Source organism: Schistocerca cancellata, chromosome 4, assembly GCF_023864275.1.
Source record: "Schistocerca cancellata isolate TAMUIC-IGC-003103 chromosome 4, iqSchCanc2.1, whole genome shotgun sequence".
NCBI classification, from domain to species: domain Eukaryota; kingdom Metazoa; phylum Arthropoda; class Insecta; order Orthoptera; family Acrididae; genus Schistocerca; species Schistocerca cancellata.
Genome location: NC_064629.1, coordinates 673,824,256 through 673,846,805, shown reverse-complemented (window position 1 = coordinate 673,846,805; position 22,550 = coordinate 673,824,256). Strand labels below are relative to the sequence as shown.

Below are 22,550 nucleotides of genomic sequence, written 5' to 3'. Positions count from 1 at the left end.
GGCTTAACGTGTAGTCATTTTTAACTTCATTTTTGTATTAGTGTTCAAAAGTTGCAATTTGGGCATGTTTGAGAATAGTTGTTTTTGTGCACTGAATCAAAACAAAACAATGCATATGATTTTGCATTCATTGCCTTACTGGTTTTTGCTTCAGGATGTGTCATTTTATCCTGTCCCTTCTTTCAGTCAAGTTGTGCTATGAACAGATTTTCTTCCTAGTTTAAATACATCACATCTACCTTACCAATCTTCAGAATTCTTCTGGAACACCAGATTTCAAAAGCTTTTATTCTCTTCTTATCTGCAGTGTTTGTTGTCCTCATTTCACTTATGTACCGTGTGGTTATAAGTAAAGTGTAGCTACTCTCAGAGGTCCAGTGTGGGCTGTCGTTATTTTATGGCAGTAAAACTTGGTAGATATGTTGATGGGTTAATGCGGAACTGATTTACACTGGAAAAAAAGTGTGTTCCAATTTTTACCATCAGGTGCAAATCTGTTGTTGTGAATGCGAGAAAGATTGTAGAAAAGTTTCCATATGTAATGGATTAGGAATGGGATGTGGGCAGAAAAGGTCAAACAAATGAGAAAAGCATAATATTGATTTTTTATTAGCTGGCACTTGCACAGTTTGTTCAGTATGATTACTGAAGACATTGATGAGATGCTGCATCTGTAAGGCAACATGATCAGCAGTTGCTTGCAGCAATTCTTGTGAAATCTGAGCATTGTGTTCCTGTATTCTGGCCTTCAGTTCAAGTACAGACCGAACCTCCCCTGGTAAACACTATCTTTTAGATATGCCTACAGCGCGAAAGTGATGCGAATTCAGTAGATGTGATCTTGCAGGCCATGCATCTGGCAAAACCTCTGGAGATACCACATTCGTAGAAAGTTGCATTAAGCAGATCTTACATGGGGCAAGTGATGTGAGATGTCACCCCACCTTGTATGAAAATCGTGTTTTCCACACTGTTCCACTTGTCCAAAGCAGGAATTGCATGCAGATGTCACAGTACATCTGACAGGTCCCCTGGTTGTATTCTCTTCAAGAACTAGTAACCAAGAGTACAGGTGCTTGTAAAGCCACACCAGTCAGTCACATACAGTGAGTGCAGTGGCTCTTTATGTACAATATGCTGTTTAACAGTACCTCAAATTCGGCAGTTTGTGTATTAACTGCATTCATACTACTAGGATTATTACTATTATTATTCAACTACCTACTTCTTACATGTGAGACATAATACACATGTGATCCTACAAATAGAACAAAATGTGGGTAAAGATGATATATCTTCTGTAACATACTTCACCCTTGTAGTGACCTTGTTTCCTGTTCTAGCATTACCTGTATAGAAAATGTGTTAAAAAATGTCATTAGTAAATTTCTTTACCTAGGCTATTGTGCAAAAGGGTAGACTGTTCCTGGAATTAAAGCAGATGTAAACATTGTTGTCTCATATCTTCTCATAGGCCACATCTTCTCACTTATAATACTGCATACTCTGTCCACCTATAATAGATATTAAACTCATTTCTATTATACGTGATAAGTGCCAGCGCTCCCTGACAGCACATTAAACAAAACAAAATTGCCGCTCTCCGTGTATGGGTCCATGCAACGATGGCATGGATTTGTCCCAAACCAGAACTAATCATTCTGAGAACTCACTACAGGCACGGATGTCCAAAATGAAATAAAAACCTATGATTTAGAAAACTTCCTATTCGCTGCAGACACAAAAGCTTCATCAGTATTATCAACAGGAATCAGATGGTTCACCACTTCATCACAGCCACCTCAATGACATATCTTGTACAATCACTGTGATATCACAGTAAAAGTAACAAAGATGTCGGACACCACGTCTTCTCTCCATCCTCTATAGCCAAGGCTGACATTCCTTCCTGGCGCATTCTAACAAGCAGATACATTACTCAGGACTCCACCTTTTACTAATCACTATCACACAAGTTCTGTTTACATGGGTTGCAATTGTATATCGGTACTCAGCTAACACGATATATAATAGAGGTACGAAAGGAAAAACATGAGAAAATTACCTACTTAACATAATTGAGCTCTATATTATGGATTCTTATGACTTCATACTGCCCTGGCTATAGGCCTGGCAGCCCTGAGGTTCCTGAGCTGGAGATGGGCAAATGCCACCAGTTCCCTGTCACTGTAACCTTTGGGTATGCTTCAGTGACCACCATGCGGCAAAGCAGTGGAATGTTGTGTCTCACAGGGAACGGCTATCTCAGATTGACTGCCTGAATCATAAGAATGGTGAAAACCTATATAAAAAAACCCTCAATTGCAAGGTGTACTGTGAGCTGATGAGATGCATGGCTATTGAGGTGGAACAACCGTTAGTGGCCAACCTGTGGGGAACCTGCCACACCTCAGTTGTATAAGGCTTACCTAGGCCCACAAGGCTCCTTCTAGATAGACTTTTATTTCCCTAGTAGAGTGCTGCAACGCTCCGTGTTTGACCGGTCACGGCTCGCCTGTTGACGTGGGGACCGAGCCGCTCGTGTCCGGCCCCATATGACTCGGCTCGGTCAAGTACTCGCCCCATGTCTGTTGTCCGGATTCCGTACACGCGGATAACCGGGCATGACCGGTCACCGCTGACGTCTCACCTCGCCTCGCCACGGCTCGCTGCACTGTACTGTACAAATCCAACGTCTCTCTCTCTCTCTCTCTCTCTCTCTCTCTCTCGCTCTCGCTCTCGCTCTCGCTCTCTTTTAATACAAAAGTAACATTTCCAAGAACGGGTATGTGACACAGCTAAATTCATAAAGCACCTGGAAAGTAAAATGATATTTCAATACTATCGCGGATAGAAGACGAGTCTCATTTCCAAACAAAAGAGATATTTTTCCTTTCATTTATAGGAAACATTAAATAAGTGCTTTCCCTGTAATCTAGAAGACAACCATCTTCATAAAGAAAGCATACAAAGAACATTAAACATTTACAGACGTAACAACAAAATTATAGTTATTGTCGATCAGCAGGAAATCACTAACGCGTTCCGGATTTAATTGGCTGCGGCAATTTGTTAGTAACATGCCGGCTTTACTAAAGCACCTTTCACTAGATGCGCTTGTTGCTGGGATACATAAAATACGTCTTGCTACTGCAGCCAAACCTGGCAGATCTGTTTCATGTCTGGTCCACCACTTTAAGATGTCATCATCATCATCATCTCCGGGGTGCATTAAAATGTACAGATCTACTTCATCTGCTGCGGATGATCTGTTGTTCCTCCATTCCTTGAAACAAGCTCTCTTTCTGGGTGGTACCGAGCGAGGTGGCGCAGTGGTTAGACACTGGACTCGCATTCGGGAGGACGACGGTTCAATCCCGCGTCCGGCCATCCTGATTTAGGTTTTCCGTGATTTCCCTAAATCGCTCCAGGCAAATGCCGGGATGGTTCCTTTCAAAGGGCACGGCCGACTTCCTTCCCCGTCCTTCCCCAATCCGATGAGACCGATGACCTCGCTGTCTGGTCTCCTTCCCCGAAAACAACTTTCTGGGTGGTGATGACACTGTACTTGAAGGATCTATGATAATAACCAAAAGAGACAAGTAATACAGAACTGATATGGAAATCATCGAAACATTCCCGTAAGAGACCAGTGACCTCGCTGTTTGGTCTCTCCCCCCAAACAACCCGACCTCCGTTCCCATAAAAACGAGATGTTTTACGTTAATGAAATATTATACGAGTCACAACATTCCCGTTTCTCTGTAATACACTTTCCACTAACTATGCAAAAACTATTATGTTAATGATTGAATGGTGTACCTGCGTACGTAGCACACATGTGTCGCACATTGTTAAGAATTTCCTGCTTTTCACTTATTTCAAGCATATTAAGATAACGGAAGGACGGCCAAAGAAACGATCTTTGTGAGGTTCAAAAAAATGGTTCAAATGGCTCTGAGCACTATGGGACTTAACATCGATGGTCATCAGTCCCCTAGAACTTAGAACTACTTAAACCTAACTAACCTAAGGACATCACACAACACCCAGTCATCACGAGGCAGAGAAAATCCTTGGCCCCGCCGGGAATCGAACCCGGGAACCCGGGCGATCTTTGTGAGGTTTCTTGCTACTGTGTTTCTTTAAATGAGTGGTTCCCGACTGGAAAAACAAGAAAGTGGAGTAGTTTATGCACGATACGTACCCAGTAGACGCAATGTTTTCGTCTACAACCAACAGAAGTGTATGCCATACTTGGCTTTTAGACCTTCCCGTTTCTTAGTGTGTAAACATTGGTTTCAATCTTACGTCTTACTACACTGGCTTCCTCGCGCTGCATGATTACAGAGAGAGACACACCACAAATAAGAAGCCCGTTCTGGCTGCAGTGTCACACGGATAATAGCACGTGTAATGTGTTTGAAGTTATGTGCTACGTATTCGGTCACGTCTTCTATGCTCGGTCACAAGTATTAGTGCGGGTAGCCTATCCAGTTAGGGTGTGCTCGCCCCACCTCGTATTTTGTGCTCGCTTACTCGGTCATGCAGGACTCTATTCCCTAGCTACTCATGGAACCAGCATACCTTCAAAATATTCTTTTCCTCCTCCCAATGGAAAGGGTGGGGCCACTGGCAGGTACCAACACCCAATTAAACAAGAGGGCTCGTGTAGCCGGTCCTTCAGACTTGGGGATTACACAGACCCTTTCGGCACTGAGTAACAGAACACATGCTGGTGTCCATAATGTGTTCCTTATAATTAAACGAAAAGAGAGAAGCTTCAAGAAAGTTTCACCTTTTTACTTACCAAAAAGTCTAGAGGGAATTGCTGGATGAATTCCCAACAAGTGGAGAACATTCACAAAGCTCAGCACCTCATGGAGTATGCAATAGAAATTAAACTGCACTACACCTTCACATATAGCAAAGGTGTTGTGACTTGCAGGGATCTGGTTGACATTCTCCGAGTAGAACTGAAAGTTGGGTGATACCAGGAAGGCATTGTTGATGCACAGAGCATAATGAAATGAATGGATGGCGACCTTGTGAAATCGGACTCTCTGGTGCTAGCTTTTAGGAGTACGAAACTTCCAGAGCATGTTAAGGCTTGTTTTCTCCACCTCAGCGTTTGTGTGTAATCTGCTCTGGGAATCACCCTGTTTGGAGTAGAGACTGCAGTGTCCTGCATGAAGAAAGGAAGAGACAAAAGATAAAAACAATTAAGTGTGTCTCATATGATGAGGCCAAAAATATCTATAAGGCCATGCACCCCTTGAAGTTTGTTACCTCCTTTGCATCTGTATTTAAACAACTAGTTCAGACAACTGATGCTGCTACCCAAATTGAGGTTGCTAATGTCAGCACTACTACCTGCATTTGCCAGTGCACTTGTAATGCTGAAATTCCTTCAAAGCGTACACTTCCTCCCAAAAAAGTCTGTTGTCAAGGAATGGGTGGACCACATCACACAGGTGATGCATCATGTTGCTGACTTACCCATCCCGAAGTCCGCAGGTCATCTTAGGAGGCAACCTGTACCTTTTTGGACAGTTGGCTGCCGTTCAGCTATCCCGGACAGGCGTGCGGCTCTTCGACGATTTAAATTGTGCCCTACAGCAGACATCCTCACAGCCTTTAGAGTTGTGAGGTCCAAGGCTTGACATGTAATTAAGGAGAGCAAGAAAAGGTCATGGCAAGTATTCCTGGACTCTATTAACCATTCCACTTGTTCTATGAAACTATAGGAAGCCATCTGTGGGATTTCCGATAAACACAGTCATTTACCAATAGCCGCAGTAATGAAACAGCTGTGTCACCAAATAACACATGGAGACATCGCTAAGACACTGGTCAAGCATTTTGCAAAAGCCACTGGCAATGCAAGCCAGGATTCGGCATTTCATCACTATTGTGCAACTGTAGAGAGGGCCAAGTTGGACTTCAGATCCAACAGTTCTGAGTCCTACAACTCCCTTTTCTCCATGTGGGAGCTGGAATTGGCACTGTCTGAGACTCATGACACAGCACCCAGTCACGACTAAATCAAGTACTGAGTGCTTTGACATCTGCTAGTGGTGTTGATGGAAATCCTCCCTGAATGTTTTAATCTTATGTGGCAGACAGACATCTTCCCCAACTTTTGGAGAGAGGCAACTGCACATACAATCACTAATAAGAATGCAACCATGTTCTAGTTACACCAGTGGTTGGTTGAATAATAAATGAAAATGACACCAGCACTGGAACAGGGATTTATGGTGCCTTGGCAACACTATGTCCCCTTTGCAAACACAAACGCCCACCTACTGCTGGTACTGATGCATACATACTCTCACCAAACTGCTGTGACGGTAAGTAGACTGTGTGTGGTCATAGTGAAGAACCAGAATCTCGCTTGTCAGGACATGAACACCATGAAGTCTCGTCAACCATCTGAACACACACTTCTTGACGTCTAAAACCAGTGACCTTTCACCTTCCACATTCAAACCAAGAGTGTCCAGTTTCATGTGTCCATGCTCACTACTCTACAGTTTGGGCCCTTCTGGCAGCGACCACCAACCAGGAAATGTTACTGTTTCCACCAATAGCATGAAAACTGCCACATTTAAGAAATTCGCTCCACAGAATGTCTCCATTCCAAGTCAGTCAGAGCACATCTTCCTCACCAGTTTTCTCTAGAAATACTCGTTTGAGGTTGGTTGGCAATGGGCGAATCAGAACATTGTTTGTACAGTTCTGAATTTTCAGAAGCCTAACCAACATGATGGACCTCCATGAGGCTTCTACTCCTATAGCAGTAAGCCCAGAAATTCCAGGATTTACAGTTTCTCACCATAAATTGGTAGGTGGCAGCAGCACATGAGACTACTACCCTCGGCTGTCTACAGAGCCAAACCGTGCAGAATGCTGTGAACCCTGTTGTAGCTTATTGATTGGATTTTCATGAGCCTTCTCAGGTGGCTCCTTGACACACATAAGCCAGAAAAAAGCCTTTACAAGTTTATAAAAACATTTCTCAGCATTAAATAATATCATGAGATTTGTAGCTTGATGAAACTAAACTGTCCTGCCTATCGCCAGTCGTAACAAGCAGCAGATGAATTTAGCATATAAATGGAAGGAAGCAAGCCAGATGTCTTTCATAAAAATAGTTAAGTGACCATTTTGATTAGATCACCATGTAGGATCCGAGGCAATTATCGGTAAAGAGAGAAGGGTCAGCAACAAGAGCTAACCTCTGACACTGAAAGCACAATTATTCAGTGGACACAAAAGTACAAATGGAACTGAACTGATAGAAGTGATGTTAAACCCTAGATCCTGTCACCCATGAGGTGTTTCCAATGTGTGTGTTTAGGTCATACTTCATAACCTGTCTGCAGGCATCCCTGTGAAAGGCCTTCATTCTGCACAACCTACTCAAATCAGTGCCGTCCCCAGTTGCAAGTTTTCCTACTTTTAAAAAAAGGAAAATTATATATATCACGAAATAAGCGTCATATGAAAAAACTACAAAGAACGAAACTTGTCTAGCTTGAAGGGGGAAACCATAAGGCGCTATGGTTGGCCCGCTAGATGGCGCAACCATAGATCAAACGGATATCAACTGCATTTTTAAAAAATAGGTACCCCCATTTTTTATTACATATTCATGTAGTACGTAAAGAAATATGAATGTTTTAGTTGGACCACTTTTTTCGCTTTGTGATAGATGGCGCTGTAATAGTCACAAACATATGGCTCACAATTTTAGACGAACAGTTTGTAACAGATTGGTTTCTTAAATTAAAATACAGAATGTAGGTATGTTTGAACATTTTATTTTGGTTGTTCCAATGTGATACATGTACCTTTGTGAACTTATCATTTCTGAGGACGCATGCTATTACAATGTGATTACCTGTAAATACCACATTATTGCAATAAATGCTCAAAATTATGTCCATCAACCTCGGTGCATTTGGCAATAGGTGTAATGACATTCCTTTCAACAGCGAGTAGTTTGCCTTCTGTAATGTTCGCACATGTATTGACAATGCGCTGACGCACATTGTCAGGTGTTGTCGGTGGATCACGATAGCAAATATCCTTCAACTTTCCCCACAGAAAGAAATCTGGGGACGTCAGATCCGGTGAACGTGCGGCCCATGGTATGGTGCTTCGACGACCAATCCACCTGTCATGAAATATGCTGTTCAATACCGCTTCAACCGCACACGAGCTATGTGGTGGACATCCATCATGTTGGAAGTACACTGCCATTCTGTCTTGCAGTGAAACATCTTGTAGTAACGTTGGTAGAACATTACCTAGGAAATCAGCGTACATTGCACCAGTTAGATTGCCATTGATAAAATAGGGGCCAATTATCCTACCTCCCATAATTCCACACCATACATTAACCCACCAAGGTCGCTGATGTTCCACTTGTCGCAGCCATCGGGGATTTTCTGTTGCCCAATAGTGCATATTGTGCCGGTTTACGTTACCGCTGTTGGTGAATGATGCTTTGTCGCTAAATAAAACGCGTGCAAAAAATCTGTCATCATCCCGTAATTGTTCTTGTGCCCAGTGGCAGAACTGTACATGATGTTCAAAGTCGTTGCCATGCAATTCCTGGTGCATAGAAATATGGTACTGGTGCAATTGTTGTTGATCTGGCATACTCAACACCGGCGTTTTTGAGATTCCCACTTCTCGTACAATTTGTCTGCTACTAATGTGCAGATTAGACCTGACAGGAGCTGAGACACCTACTTGTGCATCATCATTTGTTGCAAGTCGTAGTTGATGTTTCACATGTGACTGAACACTTCCTGTTCCCTTAAATAACGTAACTATCCGGCGAATGGTCCGGACACTTGGATGATGTCATTCAAGATACCGAGCAGCATACATAGCACACACCAGTTGGGCATTTTGATCACAATAGCCATACATCAAAACTATATCGACCTTTTCTGCAGTTGGTAAACTGTCCATTTTAACACGGGTAATGTATCACGAAGCAAATACTGTCCACACTGGCAGAATGTTACGCAATACCACGTATTTATACATTTGTGACTATTACAGCGCCATCTATAACAAAGCAAAAAAAGTGGTCCAACTAAAACATTCATATTTCTTTATGTACTACATGAATATGTAGTAAAAATGGGGGTTCCTATTTAAAAAAACACAGTTGATATCTGTTTGACCTATGGCATGGGCCATCTGGTTTCCCTCTTCAAGCTAGACGAGTTTCGTTCTTTGTAGTTTTTTTGTTTGATGCTTATTTCGTGAGATATTTGGCCCAGTCACTATCAATGGACCATCCTGTGTGTGTGTGTGTGTGTGTGTGTGTGTGTGTGTGTGTGTGTGTGTGAAAAATATACAGATGCCTTCATCCAGTTGAAATGATCATTAACTTAGCCAATGTTGTAGCTAACACTGCCTATGTTCAAAACCTTGAACTGATTACTAAGTCCATTTGAGGAAGAGCTTACTGCCCTTTGTTGATACTACCCATACCAACCAGCAGATACCTCTCTGTTGATACAGCCAGAGATCCTCCATTCTTCTCCCGTCAGTCTGGAGAGGACAATAAGTATTTAGGACATCCTTCTTCTGTATGATAACAAACTCTCACACCAATAACAATTATTGGGAGAAAGGGGTATGGGCTTTGGGAATTAGAACTGTCCAGTCATCTTGTTATCTGGATTTGCAACCCAAAATCAATCACTAGAATTAAAATCTGTCAAGGAAAACAAGCAAGAGGGGGAAAGGAAGAGGTGCAAACCATAAACTGCTTTGAGTGTATGGTTTGACCTTGGGGCTTCAGTAGTAGAATGATGTGTTAATATGGATTTACACCTGTACCAAAGTAAACTGGGGAACAATCAGCAACATAACCCAACTGCCTGACACTTTATGCTTCAGCTCCATCTCCCATAACGGTCATTCAATGGAATTGTAACAGTTGCTGCTGCTGCTACTTGGCTAAACTCAAGCAGCGGATGTCCCTGTTCTTCACCACGTGTGTTATAGTGACATAGTTATTGGAAAAACACCTACCTGCAGTTAAAAAAATTAGTAACAATTGCACTAAATGAGGGCCTCAGGGGGCTATTAAATGTTGGTGCAGCTGTCCACTTTCAGCAATCAGTTATTACTGAAACCACTCTAGAGGCTGTAGCCATTAGAATCCAACTGTATACCTTGGTAATGATTTACAACATATACCTCCACCCAGATAGTGATGTCTAGGAGGAGGTGCAAGATCTGTTACAACAGTTACTTACCCCTTTATCACGTTAGGTGATTTCAACACACAGAATCATGTCTGTAGGTAGGCAGTTTGCAAATAATAGAAGTCAAACTGTCCCTCTTGGATTTCAACCTTTGTCATGCGAGTATTGGGACTTACCACTGTGCAGTCCTATGATCCAGCGGCATGGCCACAGTAATCTGTGGGGCAGTAACAGTTATTGAATAATTTTATCAAGATCCACTTGGACACTAATGTGATGATCCCTGTGAAAATCCAGTTGGGATACATACTCCTCTAAAGTGCACATAAAGATATCCTAAAATGGGGCATTGATAAGACGATGAAAGAAAGAATGGATGTAGTAAGCCACACGGCAAATAATATACTCTATTCTTTCAGACCCTCTCGGCACAAGTCAGGCCCATGTCAGTCTCAAAAAAACAACTTAGCTCATCAGAAATCGATGAAGAGTATTACAATAACAATGAAGACACCCATGTGCCAATTATATAACTTTATCTGTAAATAACTACAAGCCAAAGCACACGATTTAATTAAACAATGGAAGCAGGATTTTTGGTAGCGATATATTGCGTGTCACCTGGAATGGGCAAAACTGTGACTTAACCAACATACATTTTGTCACAGCCAGAATACCAGAATTTTAGACCAAGAAATACTTCATAAGAATCATTTTGACTTGGCCGATTTACTGGTGATGTATTAATGCCAAAATGTGGGCCTTGAAACAATTTTCACCACAGTGATCATCAGCCATATTGGCAGACTGGTTTTCTGTGGAAGTGTTTTAATAATGATTGTGTGTAGGTCAACCACTCGCAATATTTATGGTTTATTAATCTTATACCATTAATCTACTGGTGACTCATTGTGAGCCACTGAATCTCACCTTCAAATACACAAATCACCTAAATATTATTTACGAGTGTGTGCTGAAATGTAATGTGTCTAAATTTTCTTTGTGAAAACTTGTAAAGTTTTTTAAATAAGACAAACTTTATTAACATTCTACAGCTTTATTCCTCATGTCTACATATTTATTTCTTGACATAGTCACCCTGGCAATAACACATTTCTCCTAACAAGACATCAGCTTTTTGATACCGTCGCTGTAGAACGTTTTATTTTACTGACAGAGCCACAGTCTTACCTTGCACCGCTTCATCATGATCAAAGTGAAGTCCTCAAAGATGTTTAAGTTTTGCAAACAGATGAAAATTGGATGGGGCCAAGTTGGGACTGTATGGAAGATGATAGTGAACCCAAGGTGTGGGATTACTGCAGCACTCGTGTGTGGCCTGGCATCGCCATGCAGAAGGAGAGGTTGCTCCATGTGTGGAAGAGCTCTTCTAATTCGAAACTCAATTACCGTACACTGTTCCTCACACACAAACATAACTACGATCCACACCGCCATGTTACAATTTGGAGCCTTATAGTGACAGAGAGCTACTTTTTTATTATTTAGCGTATGGCTAATACAGACATATCATGAAATTACATATACATATGTACATATTGACACACAAGAAACTTAAGTTTGTCTTTACAACTGAATATCCAGTCCTTCAATCCAGCGTACTGCATCTGGAGTTGCTAGCAGGAAGTCCTCTTTGGCGCCATGATAGGCTCGACTCCTGCATTCACCGCCAATGTGGTGAACAGTCTGGTATGGAGCCCCGCAGTCACAAGCTGGATCAGGCAGCTTCTTCCACTTAAAGAGAGCATCCCTGCATTGCCCATGGCTGGTACGGATTCTGTTGAGAGTAGACCAGGTCTTGCGTGGTAAGTCGAATCCACTTGGAAGTTTAACACCTGAGATGATGTTATGCAGGTGCACATCTGTCACTGATTCCCACCGACCTTTCCATTCTTCAAGAGGTTTGAAATTCTTAGCAGCCATGTCAGCAGCATCGCACAGAGTTGGATGACGTGATTTCAGTCTCTTGTGATTTAAAAGTGGCAGGTCGCTATGCACGGGTAGGTTAGAATTCCTGGAGATCTTGTGGAATTCTCTCATAAGGGCAGTACATCTGCTTAGATCAGGAGGCATTATACCGGTTAACAGTGGAAGCCAATAAACTGGAGTAGATCTGATTGTGCCAGATATTATGCGCATTGTCATATTCAGCTGGGTATCAACAAGCCTTGTATGATGACTATTCATCCAAACAGGTGCACAATACTCAGCACTTGAGTATACCAAGCCCAGAGCTGAAGTTTGCAGGGTGGTTGCTGAAGATCCCCAGGTAGTTCCGCATAGCTTATGGAGGATGTTGTTTTGAGTCCTCAGCTTTTGAGCTAAGTCAAGAAGGTGTTGTTTGAAGCATAGTGTACGATCCAGGATGACACCAAGATATTTTGGGTTCCAATTGTGACGAAGAATTCTGCCTCTGAAACTTACTTCCAGTTTTACGTTCGCCAACTGGTTATGTAGATGGAAGCAACACACTTCTGTTTTACTCACACTGGGTTGGAGTCTCCGGATTTTGAAGTAATTGTCTAATGCAGACAGGTCATTGGCTAAAATCTCTTCTGTTGTCTTCATTTCCTGGTGTTTGACGGCTAGAGCCAGGTCATCGGCATAGCAGTATTTTCTGGACAAAGTGTCAGGTAGATCAGACAGATACAGGTTGAACAGTAAGGGTGAGAGAACTGTTCCTTGAGGCAATCCATTGTTCAGCTTCCTCTCCTTACTTATGTTGCTTCCAGTGATTACCTGGAACTTCCAATCACTTAGCATGCTGTTAATCAGTCGAGCCGTTGTTCTGCAGGGTATGATGCGGAGAAATTTGTAGATAAGGCCTTCCCTCCACACAGTGTCGAAGGCAGCAGTTAGATCAACAAATGCCACAGATGTTTTCTGCTTAATTTGGTATCCTGACTCTATGAAGGATGTGAGAGACAATACTTGGTCGCAGCAGCTGCGCCATGGTCTGAAGCCTGCCTGATCAACTGGAACGTTCTCTAAGATAGCGCTACTTATTCTGTTATATATTAGCCTTTCAAAAAGCTTGTAGCAGCAGCTGAGTAGGGAAATGGGGTGATAGTTTTCTACCTTGTTGCTGGGTTTGCTAGGTTTCAGAACAGATATCATCTTCACCTTTTTAAACTCAGATGGAAGTTGACCAGTCAGCAGGATGTCAGTGAAGAATTCTGCCAGCCATTTCTTAGCTTTTCCTCCCATATGGATCAGGAATTCTGGATGGATACCATCGAATCCAGGTGCCTTAAGAGGTTTGAGGTCCTTCAGTCCGGAGTCAATGTCTGAAACTGTGAAGGGATGGGTATACTCAGATGAGGGAGATGCCTTCTTTTTAGGTCACGAAGCTGTCGTCTGATATGTCTTGTATGTTTCTTGTCAGGAGGTACTCTTGAGGTAGTAATGATGTGGGAAGCAATTTGGTCTGGTGTTACTTCGGAATTTTTTCTGCATGCTGGTGCACTTCCTCCCAGTTTTCTCAGAAGACTCCATGCTTTCCTGCTCGAGTGGGTAAAGTCCATAGTTTTGACTGTTTCTGCCCATTTCTGCCTCCGAGACATGTCCAAGCTGGACAATAGTTCCGTAGCTATCTCTGGGTCACCACTTTGCTGGAAGTATTGGTACAGTGTTTCACTTTCCTCATTCCATCCTGGAACATATTCTTTTCGGTATCCTCTTGGCATACACTTTTTAGCTGTTGCTGTTACTGCACCAATGAAGCGTTGATAGTTATTATGTGATGGAGGTATCCATCAAATGGTCTTATCCAGTTCCGTTGAAAACTTCATCCAGTCGGCTTTCTGGAAATTCCATCGAGCATGCGGAGTTGATCGTATGACAGGAACAGTGCAGCAAATTTGTATTATTACAGGTCTGTGTTGGCTGTGAGGAAAGGCATCTATCACTTTCCTTGTGGTGTTGATGGGAAAGCCAGCTTCATTGCAGCTAACAAAGCATAAGTCAGGATTTGAATCCTTGTTCCAAGCAGCTGACCTGAAAGTGCCTTGATCTTTGGCATCAAGAAGATGAAGATTATTCTCTTCGATCCATTCTGCAAGCATGCTCCCATTTTCATCATTCTGAGAGTACTTCCAAAGTTCATGGTGACTATTGAAGTCTCCTATGTAAATTGCAGGATGTTCTGCTGTGTGTAGGACAAAATCGGGCCATGTTGTTTTGGGTGGTTTGTAAACATTTAGTAATGCCGTGCAATTGTATGACAACTGTATGTATATCTGCCTCCACACTTACAGAAATCAGTGAAGCTTCGTTTATGTTGTTATGGACATACGTAGCAATTCCATACACCTTGTGGTAAGTTACACCAAGTGCAGAATATCCAGGAATTCGACCTCGGCTTCGGAATATTTCTTCGCTGGAAACACGAGTTTCTTGAATGGCGACGACATCGATATTGTTGTCCAGCAAAAATTTTGACAGGTAGTCACACTTTGCCCTGCTAATGCTTTCGATATTCAGTTGAAGGAGTCTGATAGTTGGTCCAATGTTTCTTGTTAATGAGCTCTGAAAAGAACTGTTTCTGCTATTTAGTTGATATGTCATTGCCAGGAGATCCTATGGATAGTCTGGCTGCCTGTACTAGTATGTAGACATGAAGAATGAAGATATAGAATGGTATAACACATGTATTATTTAAAAAGTTTTAAGAGTTTTCACAGAAAAAAAAACCAGAAGCATTACTTTTCAGCTTGCCCTTGTATATTACTATTAGTATTGATGCCAGGTCCTTCATTGGATCCAGATCATATGACTCCCTACATAGAAATTGAGGGGAAAAAATACACAGTGTATTTCCTGCCGCAAAGTTACATTGGTATATAAATGTTTTTCTGTGATGATATGCTGGTAACGTACTGTGTAGAACAACACTGGCTGTTGAGTGTTCTAGCAAATGTCCTCATTTTGTAATACTTTTTATTTTAAGTCATGTTTCATTTGGCACAATGTTGTTAAAAGTACATAGAAGTGCTCCAGGGTGAGGATAATGCTTGACCACCACAGGAACAAGTAGACACAAATGCTGTAAGACACCAGAATGAGATGGAACTTCCTAGTAGATTAAAACTGTGTGCCAGACCGAGACTCGAACTTGAGACCTGTGCCTTTCACGGGCAAATGCTCTACCGAGTGAGCTACCCGAGCATGACTCATGACCCATCCTCACAGCTTCAATACCGCCAGTACCTTGTCTCCTACCTTCCAAACTTCACTGAAGCTCTTCGGCGAACCTTGCAGAACTAGCACTCCTGGAAGAAAGGATACTGTGGAGACATGGCTTGGCCACAGCCTGGGAGATGTTTCTAGAATGAGATTTTCACTCTGCAGTGGAGTGTGCACTGATATGAAACTTCCTGGTAGAATTGAAGCTGTGAGGACAGGTTGTGAGTCATGCTTGGGTAGCTCAGTCAGTAGAGCACTTGCCTGCGAAAGGCATGGGTACCGAGTTCGAGTCTTGGTATGGCACACAATTTTAATCTGCCAGGAAGTTTCACATCAGCGCACATTCTGCTGCAGAGTGAAAATCTCATACTAGAATAAGATTGATGAAAATAATTTGCACAACAACCCATCTTCTTGGCAAAAAATACACCATACACACTTTTAAAAATTTGTTTGTTGCTTTGATATTTGACAAGATAAGCAGAAGGAAATTTTTCTCTCCAAATGGACAAAAAGTTTCATTGTAACAACTTTGAAAGATGGTAAAAAAAAGAAAGGAAAACAAATAATATTGAGAGCTTCAGACCAATCACTGAATAATGATAAGCTTATGCAAACTCTTGGAACAGTTAGTTATTTTCAGGTTTTGTCGATGTCTGAGAATGAGAAATTTGTTTTCACTGCTTCAGTGCAGAATTTAAAGGTCTAGATCCACAACCAACTAGATTCTTCAAGTGGAATTCATATCTTAGGTACATTACATGAGTTGAGGGTCTGAGGCAATTTTCCCACTTTGCATAATAATATCTCATACCATCAGCAATTCTGGGTTGTATTTGGTATAGTCCTTGGTAATCAACTTGTCTACAGGTTAGTGTGGTTCCACAGGCTGAAGTCTTGAGTGCTGCCTTATTTGCATTTGCCATAAACATTGTTGCTACCATCATAAGACCAAATGTATTGCAAACTTGTATGTTGATGACTCCTGTCTGGAATATAGTTCTGCATTCTTACACTAAGCAGATTATTATCTTCAAATGCTATTTGGAGACATGAATATGATCTCAAAATCATGGGTCATGCACTTTTACAGAATTTGATCAGCCCTCCCACACCTCAAAATGTATCTGGGCAACCAACTGCTGGAAGCTGTCTACAACTTTCACTTTTAAGGACTGCTGTTCAACCTCAAACTGAACTGGTTGCCTCACCATAAAGTATCTCAAGGCAACCCGTACATAGAAATTAAACTCACTGTTTCTTCAAAAACATCTATCGGAGAGCAAATTGACAAGTTCTAGTAAAATTTCACCGAGCACAGATTTAGCTCTGACTATAGATGGGTCCACAGCAATTTTCATTATAGGCCTATGGGACCCAACATCTCACAGTGGAATCTGTCTTGTGACTGGAACTTTCCACGCAAGCTCTGTGGATAGTCTCCCTGCAGAAAAAGGTATACCACCTTGCAATATATGCTGCAAACAGTTCTGAATTAATTACTTCACTAAGATTCATTGTAAACTTAAACATCTCTGTTGCTCAAGGCTTTTCCAAGGCATCAACATTCATTTCCTGGTGAACCATTCAAAAACATACAGAACAGCACAGGGTGATCTTATTACTTCCAGTAACTCAGCCACCCTCCACATAGTTAGCTTCCCTGTTTTGTATCCCTGGCCTTTCGTATGAATGGGGTGACATCAAGTACCTGAAATCCATTGCTGTAGATTTTGTTAAGTTCTCCATTACTTGGCAGATATACTGCCAATTCCAAGAAGGATATGACAGGCTGCTATGTATTTATTGACAAACATTTTATGAGTAACACCCTCTTTCCACTGTGTGTAGTATTTACATGATGGAATAAGTAGCAATACTTGGCCAACATCCAGTCTACTAAACTTTGATTGATAGAAGCTTCCTCCAAAAATTGGGAAACTCACTTTTACCTTCTTGAAAAGAAGCTGTATCCATATGTCACATTGATATTGGTCATACCTAACTCAGGCATAGTTACATACTAAAGTGAGAGAACCCTCAGTGTATCTGTCAAAAGACCCTGAGAGGCCTAACGGAATGTAAAGTTTGACTTAGCCCACACCTTGGATTACATCTTGACCAGTCTAGGTCATCACGGCTGACGATGCAACAAAAGCACTTGTATTTCAACAAAAGCACCTGTATTTTAATATTCCTGTGGGAAAGTGGATATTATTGCATGATTTAAAGCCACTCATTTCAGCAGTATGTTTTGGATTTGGGAAAGGAATGCAGCTTGCTGTAAGTTTGCCCTCTGAAGCTGTTCATATGGCTCCATCACTGCTCGAACTTAAATGCTGTTCCTTACCTCCACACATGAAATCCATATATGAGTACACCTGACAAAACAGCCCCACTCCCTCCCCCTTACTTGAGCACACTGGTTGCTATGGAGTGCTGTAGATGATGTAGAATAGAACTGTCACCAGGTGCCATGTGATGCACCATCACTAATGTCTTGGCAGTGTGTGTGTGTGTGTGTGTGTGTGTGTGTGTGTGCGCATGTGTTGTAGTGACTTAATGTGCCCCTGGCCACACCAGGAATGAAGTTGCTGGATATGTTGTTGTATCAACATGAATGGTCCAACATGTCTTTAAGGAATGTTTTACTACTCGCAGCTATGTAACACTGCATAAGAATTGTGCTGTTAAAAATCTTAAGTGACTGGGTCCAAGCAATGGACATTTGGAGCCAGGTACATTGTAAAGGGCCATTGCTGACAGTGACACACACAGCTGCACATCTTTAGTGGGCCAGATAACACTAAAGCAAGACAGTGGTTGACTTGAAGCCTGTAGTGTTGTCTGATAAGCTGCAATTTTGTCTTCTTTCAAATGATGTGGGACACTGAGTGCACCAGTGGACAAATGAGGTGTTGAATCTGCAGTGGTTGCAGGGTGTACTTTAGGCTGGAAGTGGTTCTGTGATGATGTTTTGGTGATGTTTATTGTACCATAACTAGGGCTTGCTCTTTCAGGCCATTGTGAACACAAACCAGGATGTTTATGTCAACGTCCTTGGTGATCAATTGTTGCCCTTTCTTCTACATTGCCTGATCTGCCTCCTAGAAAATATCTGGGATGTGTGGAACAGCAGGTGAAATTTAACAGTCAACATCCTCTCAATTTGGTGACTCTAAGGATGTAATGGTCTTTTAGAGCTTCAGCTAGATATGGAATAGCTGAAGAAGCTGTGGACTCTTTCTTGCCAAATTGAGGTGGAGTTATTGAGATGTCTCCTGGGTGATTAATTTTTTGGCTAATATGCTTACATTATTTTTCCTTATCACTAATGATAACTTTACTGATTTTCTTTTTTCCTCTTGTAGAGTGTCTCCTGTACTGACATCACTGTAGAAAGAGGGAGGGGGGATTGGTTGGTTACATCTTCTCACACAGTTCTTGTCCCAGGAGAGCCTTTACCTGCACATTTTCTCTAGATGCTCTACTGCAACATTTTCTTTTATTTGTGTTCGGTAAGTCATTTCATGACAGTATCACAGCCCTTAAACAGTTTCAGCATTGTATTATCTGTGTAGCTTTGCTGTGTGAAGAGACTAATAACTATGCATCTGAGCCCTTTAGATATATATATATAAAATAGAGGGAAACATTCCACGTGGGAAAAATATATCTAAAAACAAAGATGATGTGACTTACCAAACAAAAGTGCTGGCAGGTCGATAGACACACAAACATACACACAAAATAACACAAACATACACACAAAATTCAAGCTTTCGCAACAAACGGTTGCTTCATCAGGAAAGAGGGAAGGAGAGGGAAAGACGAAAGGATGTGGGTTTTAAGGGAGAGGGTAAGGAGTCATTCCAATCCCGGAAGTGGAAAGACTTACCTTAGGGGCAAAAAAGGACAGGTATACACTCGCACGCTCGCGCGCGCCCACGCCCACGCGCCCACACACGCCCACACACGCCCACACACGCCCACACGCACGCCCACACACACGCCACGCCCACGCCCACGCCCACGCCCACACACACACACACACACACACACACACGCCCACGCCCACGCCCACACACACACACACACACGCCCACGCCCACACACACACACACACACACACACACACACACACACACACACGCCCACACACACACACACACACACACACACACACACGCACGCCCACACACACACGCGCGCACGCCCACACACACACACACACACACACACACACACACACACACACACACACGATGTGTGTGTGTGCGTGCGTGCGTGCGTGCGTGCGTGCGAGTGTATACCTGTCCTTTTTTCCCCTAAGGTAAGTCTTTCTGCTCCCGGGATTGGAATGACTCCTTACCTTCTCCCTTAAAACCCACATCCTTTCGTCTTTCCCTCTCCTTCCCTCTTTCCTGATGAAGCAACCGTTTGTTGCGAAAGCTTGAATTTTGTGTGTATGTTTGTGTTTGTTTGTGTGTCTATCGACCTTCGAGCACTTTCATTTGGTAAGTCACATCATCTTTGTTTTTAGATATATATATCACAAGTTTTGAACAATTATGAGACTGAAAATGACTGCAATGTTGAGTTTGGTGTGACTATACTTACCTTGTTTATTAGTTACCTTTTCCTTAATTTTGATTGCACTATGTGGCAGCAATGTGAGAAACAGGGAAACATAACATTGCAGAGTTTTTTAAGATTATACCAGCTGCGGCAAAAAGATACTGGACTTATACAAGGAAGGATAACTTCTTTCTTATCATTGTTTTATGTGACTAAAACAGTGACAAATAATTCTGCATGCTTATGTATGTTTCTAGATCTTTTACAAAAACACAACTGACGAGAATCCATTTGTACTTACCATACCAGGATGTACAGCTGCATGTCCATTAGCAAATTTTATTGATTTGACAAAAAATGTTGTTCCTGAAGACTGGAAGGAGGAATGCCTGATGTCCTCTACAGCAGAACATTTTGAATTCAGTCTCTTGTCGATAATAAGTAAGTAGTAATTTCAATGAGTTCCTCCATTGTAAGAGCTTGTAATTAAGTGTCAAGTATATAATATTTTCATTTGAAATGGCTGAGCATGATTGTTAAAATACAGGATGGGCAAAATAAAACTAGTCCAGAAAATATTTACATTAAGACTTAAACAATGTTTTCTGGTGTTCAAGCTCTTTTTGGATGGTTACTGTTTCTCTTCACTGCAGAGCCCATTTCACACCATTTTGCAACTGAATTTTGTATTGCAGTTTGAGTTTTAAACTGTTGCACAAACAGTTCCAGAGATGTTTTCCACATATTGTGCTTCACATAAAACTTGATGACACCCACACACTGTTTTATCATGAACACAATTTTGTGTTGCATTCCACTGGTTACTAAACACATCTGCTCCCCTCCTACATTCAAACATAATGACACGGTGAAGTGCTTGGGACAGAGCATGCAGGAGATGCACAGACATCTGACAGGAACTGACGGGTCCATTGAAATCAGGTTTCAAGCATGTTATGCGATGGTCAGTTCTCATGTTTATTAACAAGGGTCAATTGCACATCATGGTGGACAAAATGAAACTGGCCCAGAAAATATTTCTAAGACTGATACGGAACTTATCCTTATTAATGAAGACAAGAACTGCCCCTCACAGTAAATTCTGGAAAATCTGATAAGTGTGCTGTCACATGTCTATGCATCTCCTGCATACTCTGTCCTGAGTACCTTGCGTCATTACGTTTAAGTGAGTGAGAGGAGCAGACATGTTTAGTGGCCTGTTGAATTTAACATAAAATGGTGCCCACAATAAAACCATATATCTTCATTGTCAGGTGTTATGCATAGCACAGTTCATATAAAATATGAGCAGAACTATTTCTGGAGAAGTTTAAGACTGCAGGTGTTTTGGTAGAACCTCCAGAAAAGTCTGCAATGCAAAACTTTGTGGCAGAATGGTGCGAAATGGACTCAACTGTGAATAAAAACCATACCTAACTGAAAGGAGTTTGAACACCAGAAAACATTGGTTGAGTTGTATTGTAAATATTTCTGGGCTAGTTTTATTTTGCCTATCACGTGTGTGTATAAATGTAGGGTTAGCATTTCATTTATTTTTTGGATTGAATGGTTGTAATGGAAATTGATACAAAATTCATATTTCTCTTTTATGAAAGATGTTTTGTGTTATATCTTTATTTTTTGGCATTTTCATAAATATTAGTGCCTTATTTTTGGGCTGGCAGAGAGAGCATGAGTTGCTAAGTGTATCTATTAAAAGATGAAAATCATAAGAATGTTTAGACTTTGATGCATCTGTAAATATTCAAATGAAACACTGTTTGGTTTTCATGTAAGATTGTTTTACTTTATCCATAATTCATTTTGTTTCCAATTGATTAGTGAGAAAGAATATGGGTCTTAAGCTGACAGAATTGAATGCCATCAATAGATATGGTAAAAAACAAAACACAATAGCTGAAGACATTTATCCTATGCAAAGAGAGAATAATCAAAACTTGATACAAAGTGAAACTACAGGATAGAGAAAGGCATGGAATTTGTTGAGACACTCATATCAACAGACTACTGTGCTCCTTATAGAAAACATTCTAGGGTAATAGTCCAGTGTAGTACGCTGATGTGATGGCCTCAAACCTCACAGGGATTTTACGACAGACTAGATCTTACGCACATTCAAGCATCAAAACTGAAGGATGAGTAGGAAGGATTAGCAATGTGCCTCACCACAATTGTCAAAAGTTAGAGCACACAACAACTGCATGTGGAGGCAAAGCAACCTGTGGAAAATGTGGATCAGCTGCATACGAGCTGAGAACATTATCCACCTCCATTCATTTTGCTTCAGTTACTTCTGCAACCATACAGTGTGGTACAAGGTCTATTGTGTGTTTACCGAGGAGAAAGAAAATTAAAGAACTGTTAGTCACCAAATGAATATCTTATGCCAATTAAGAAAAGCAATTAAAGTCAGTCAGCTCCCAGTGTTTGCTACTACATTTACCTCTGCTCTCAAGAAAACCATCGCAAAGTTAGATAGTGCTTCATAGACATATGATGATACTG

The 22,550-nt window shown here is 41.6% G+C and overlaps 1 protein-coding gene across 1 annotated transcript in view; it reads left to right on the top strand.

Moving 5' to 3' along the window:
- LOC126183748 (prostatic acid phosphatase-like) overlaps positions 1-22,550 on the top strand; it is a 70,402-nt gene that overhangs the window by 34,737 nt on the left and 13,115 nt on the right. The window contains exon 7 of the mRNA XM_049925964.1: positions 20,282-20,465. Within this exon, the coding sequence (XP_049781921.1) occupies positions 20,282-20,465 (184 nt within the window). The remainder of the gene's footprint in view (positions 1-20,281; positions 20,466-22,550) is intronic.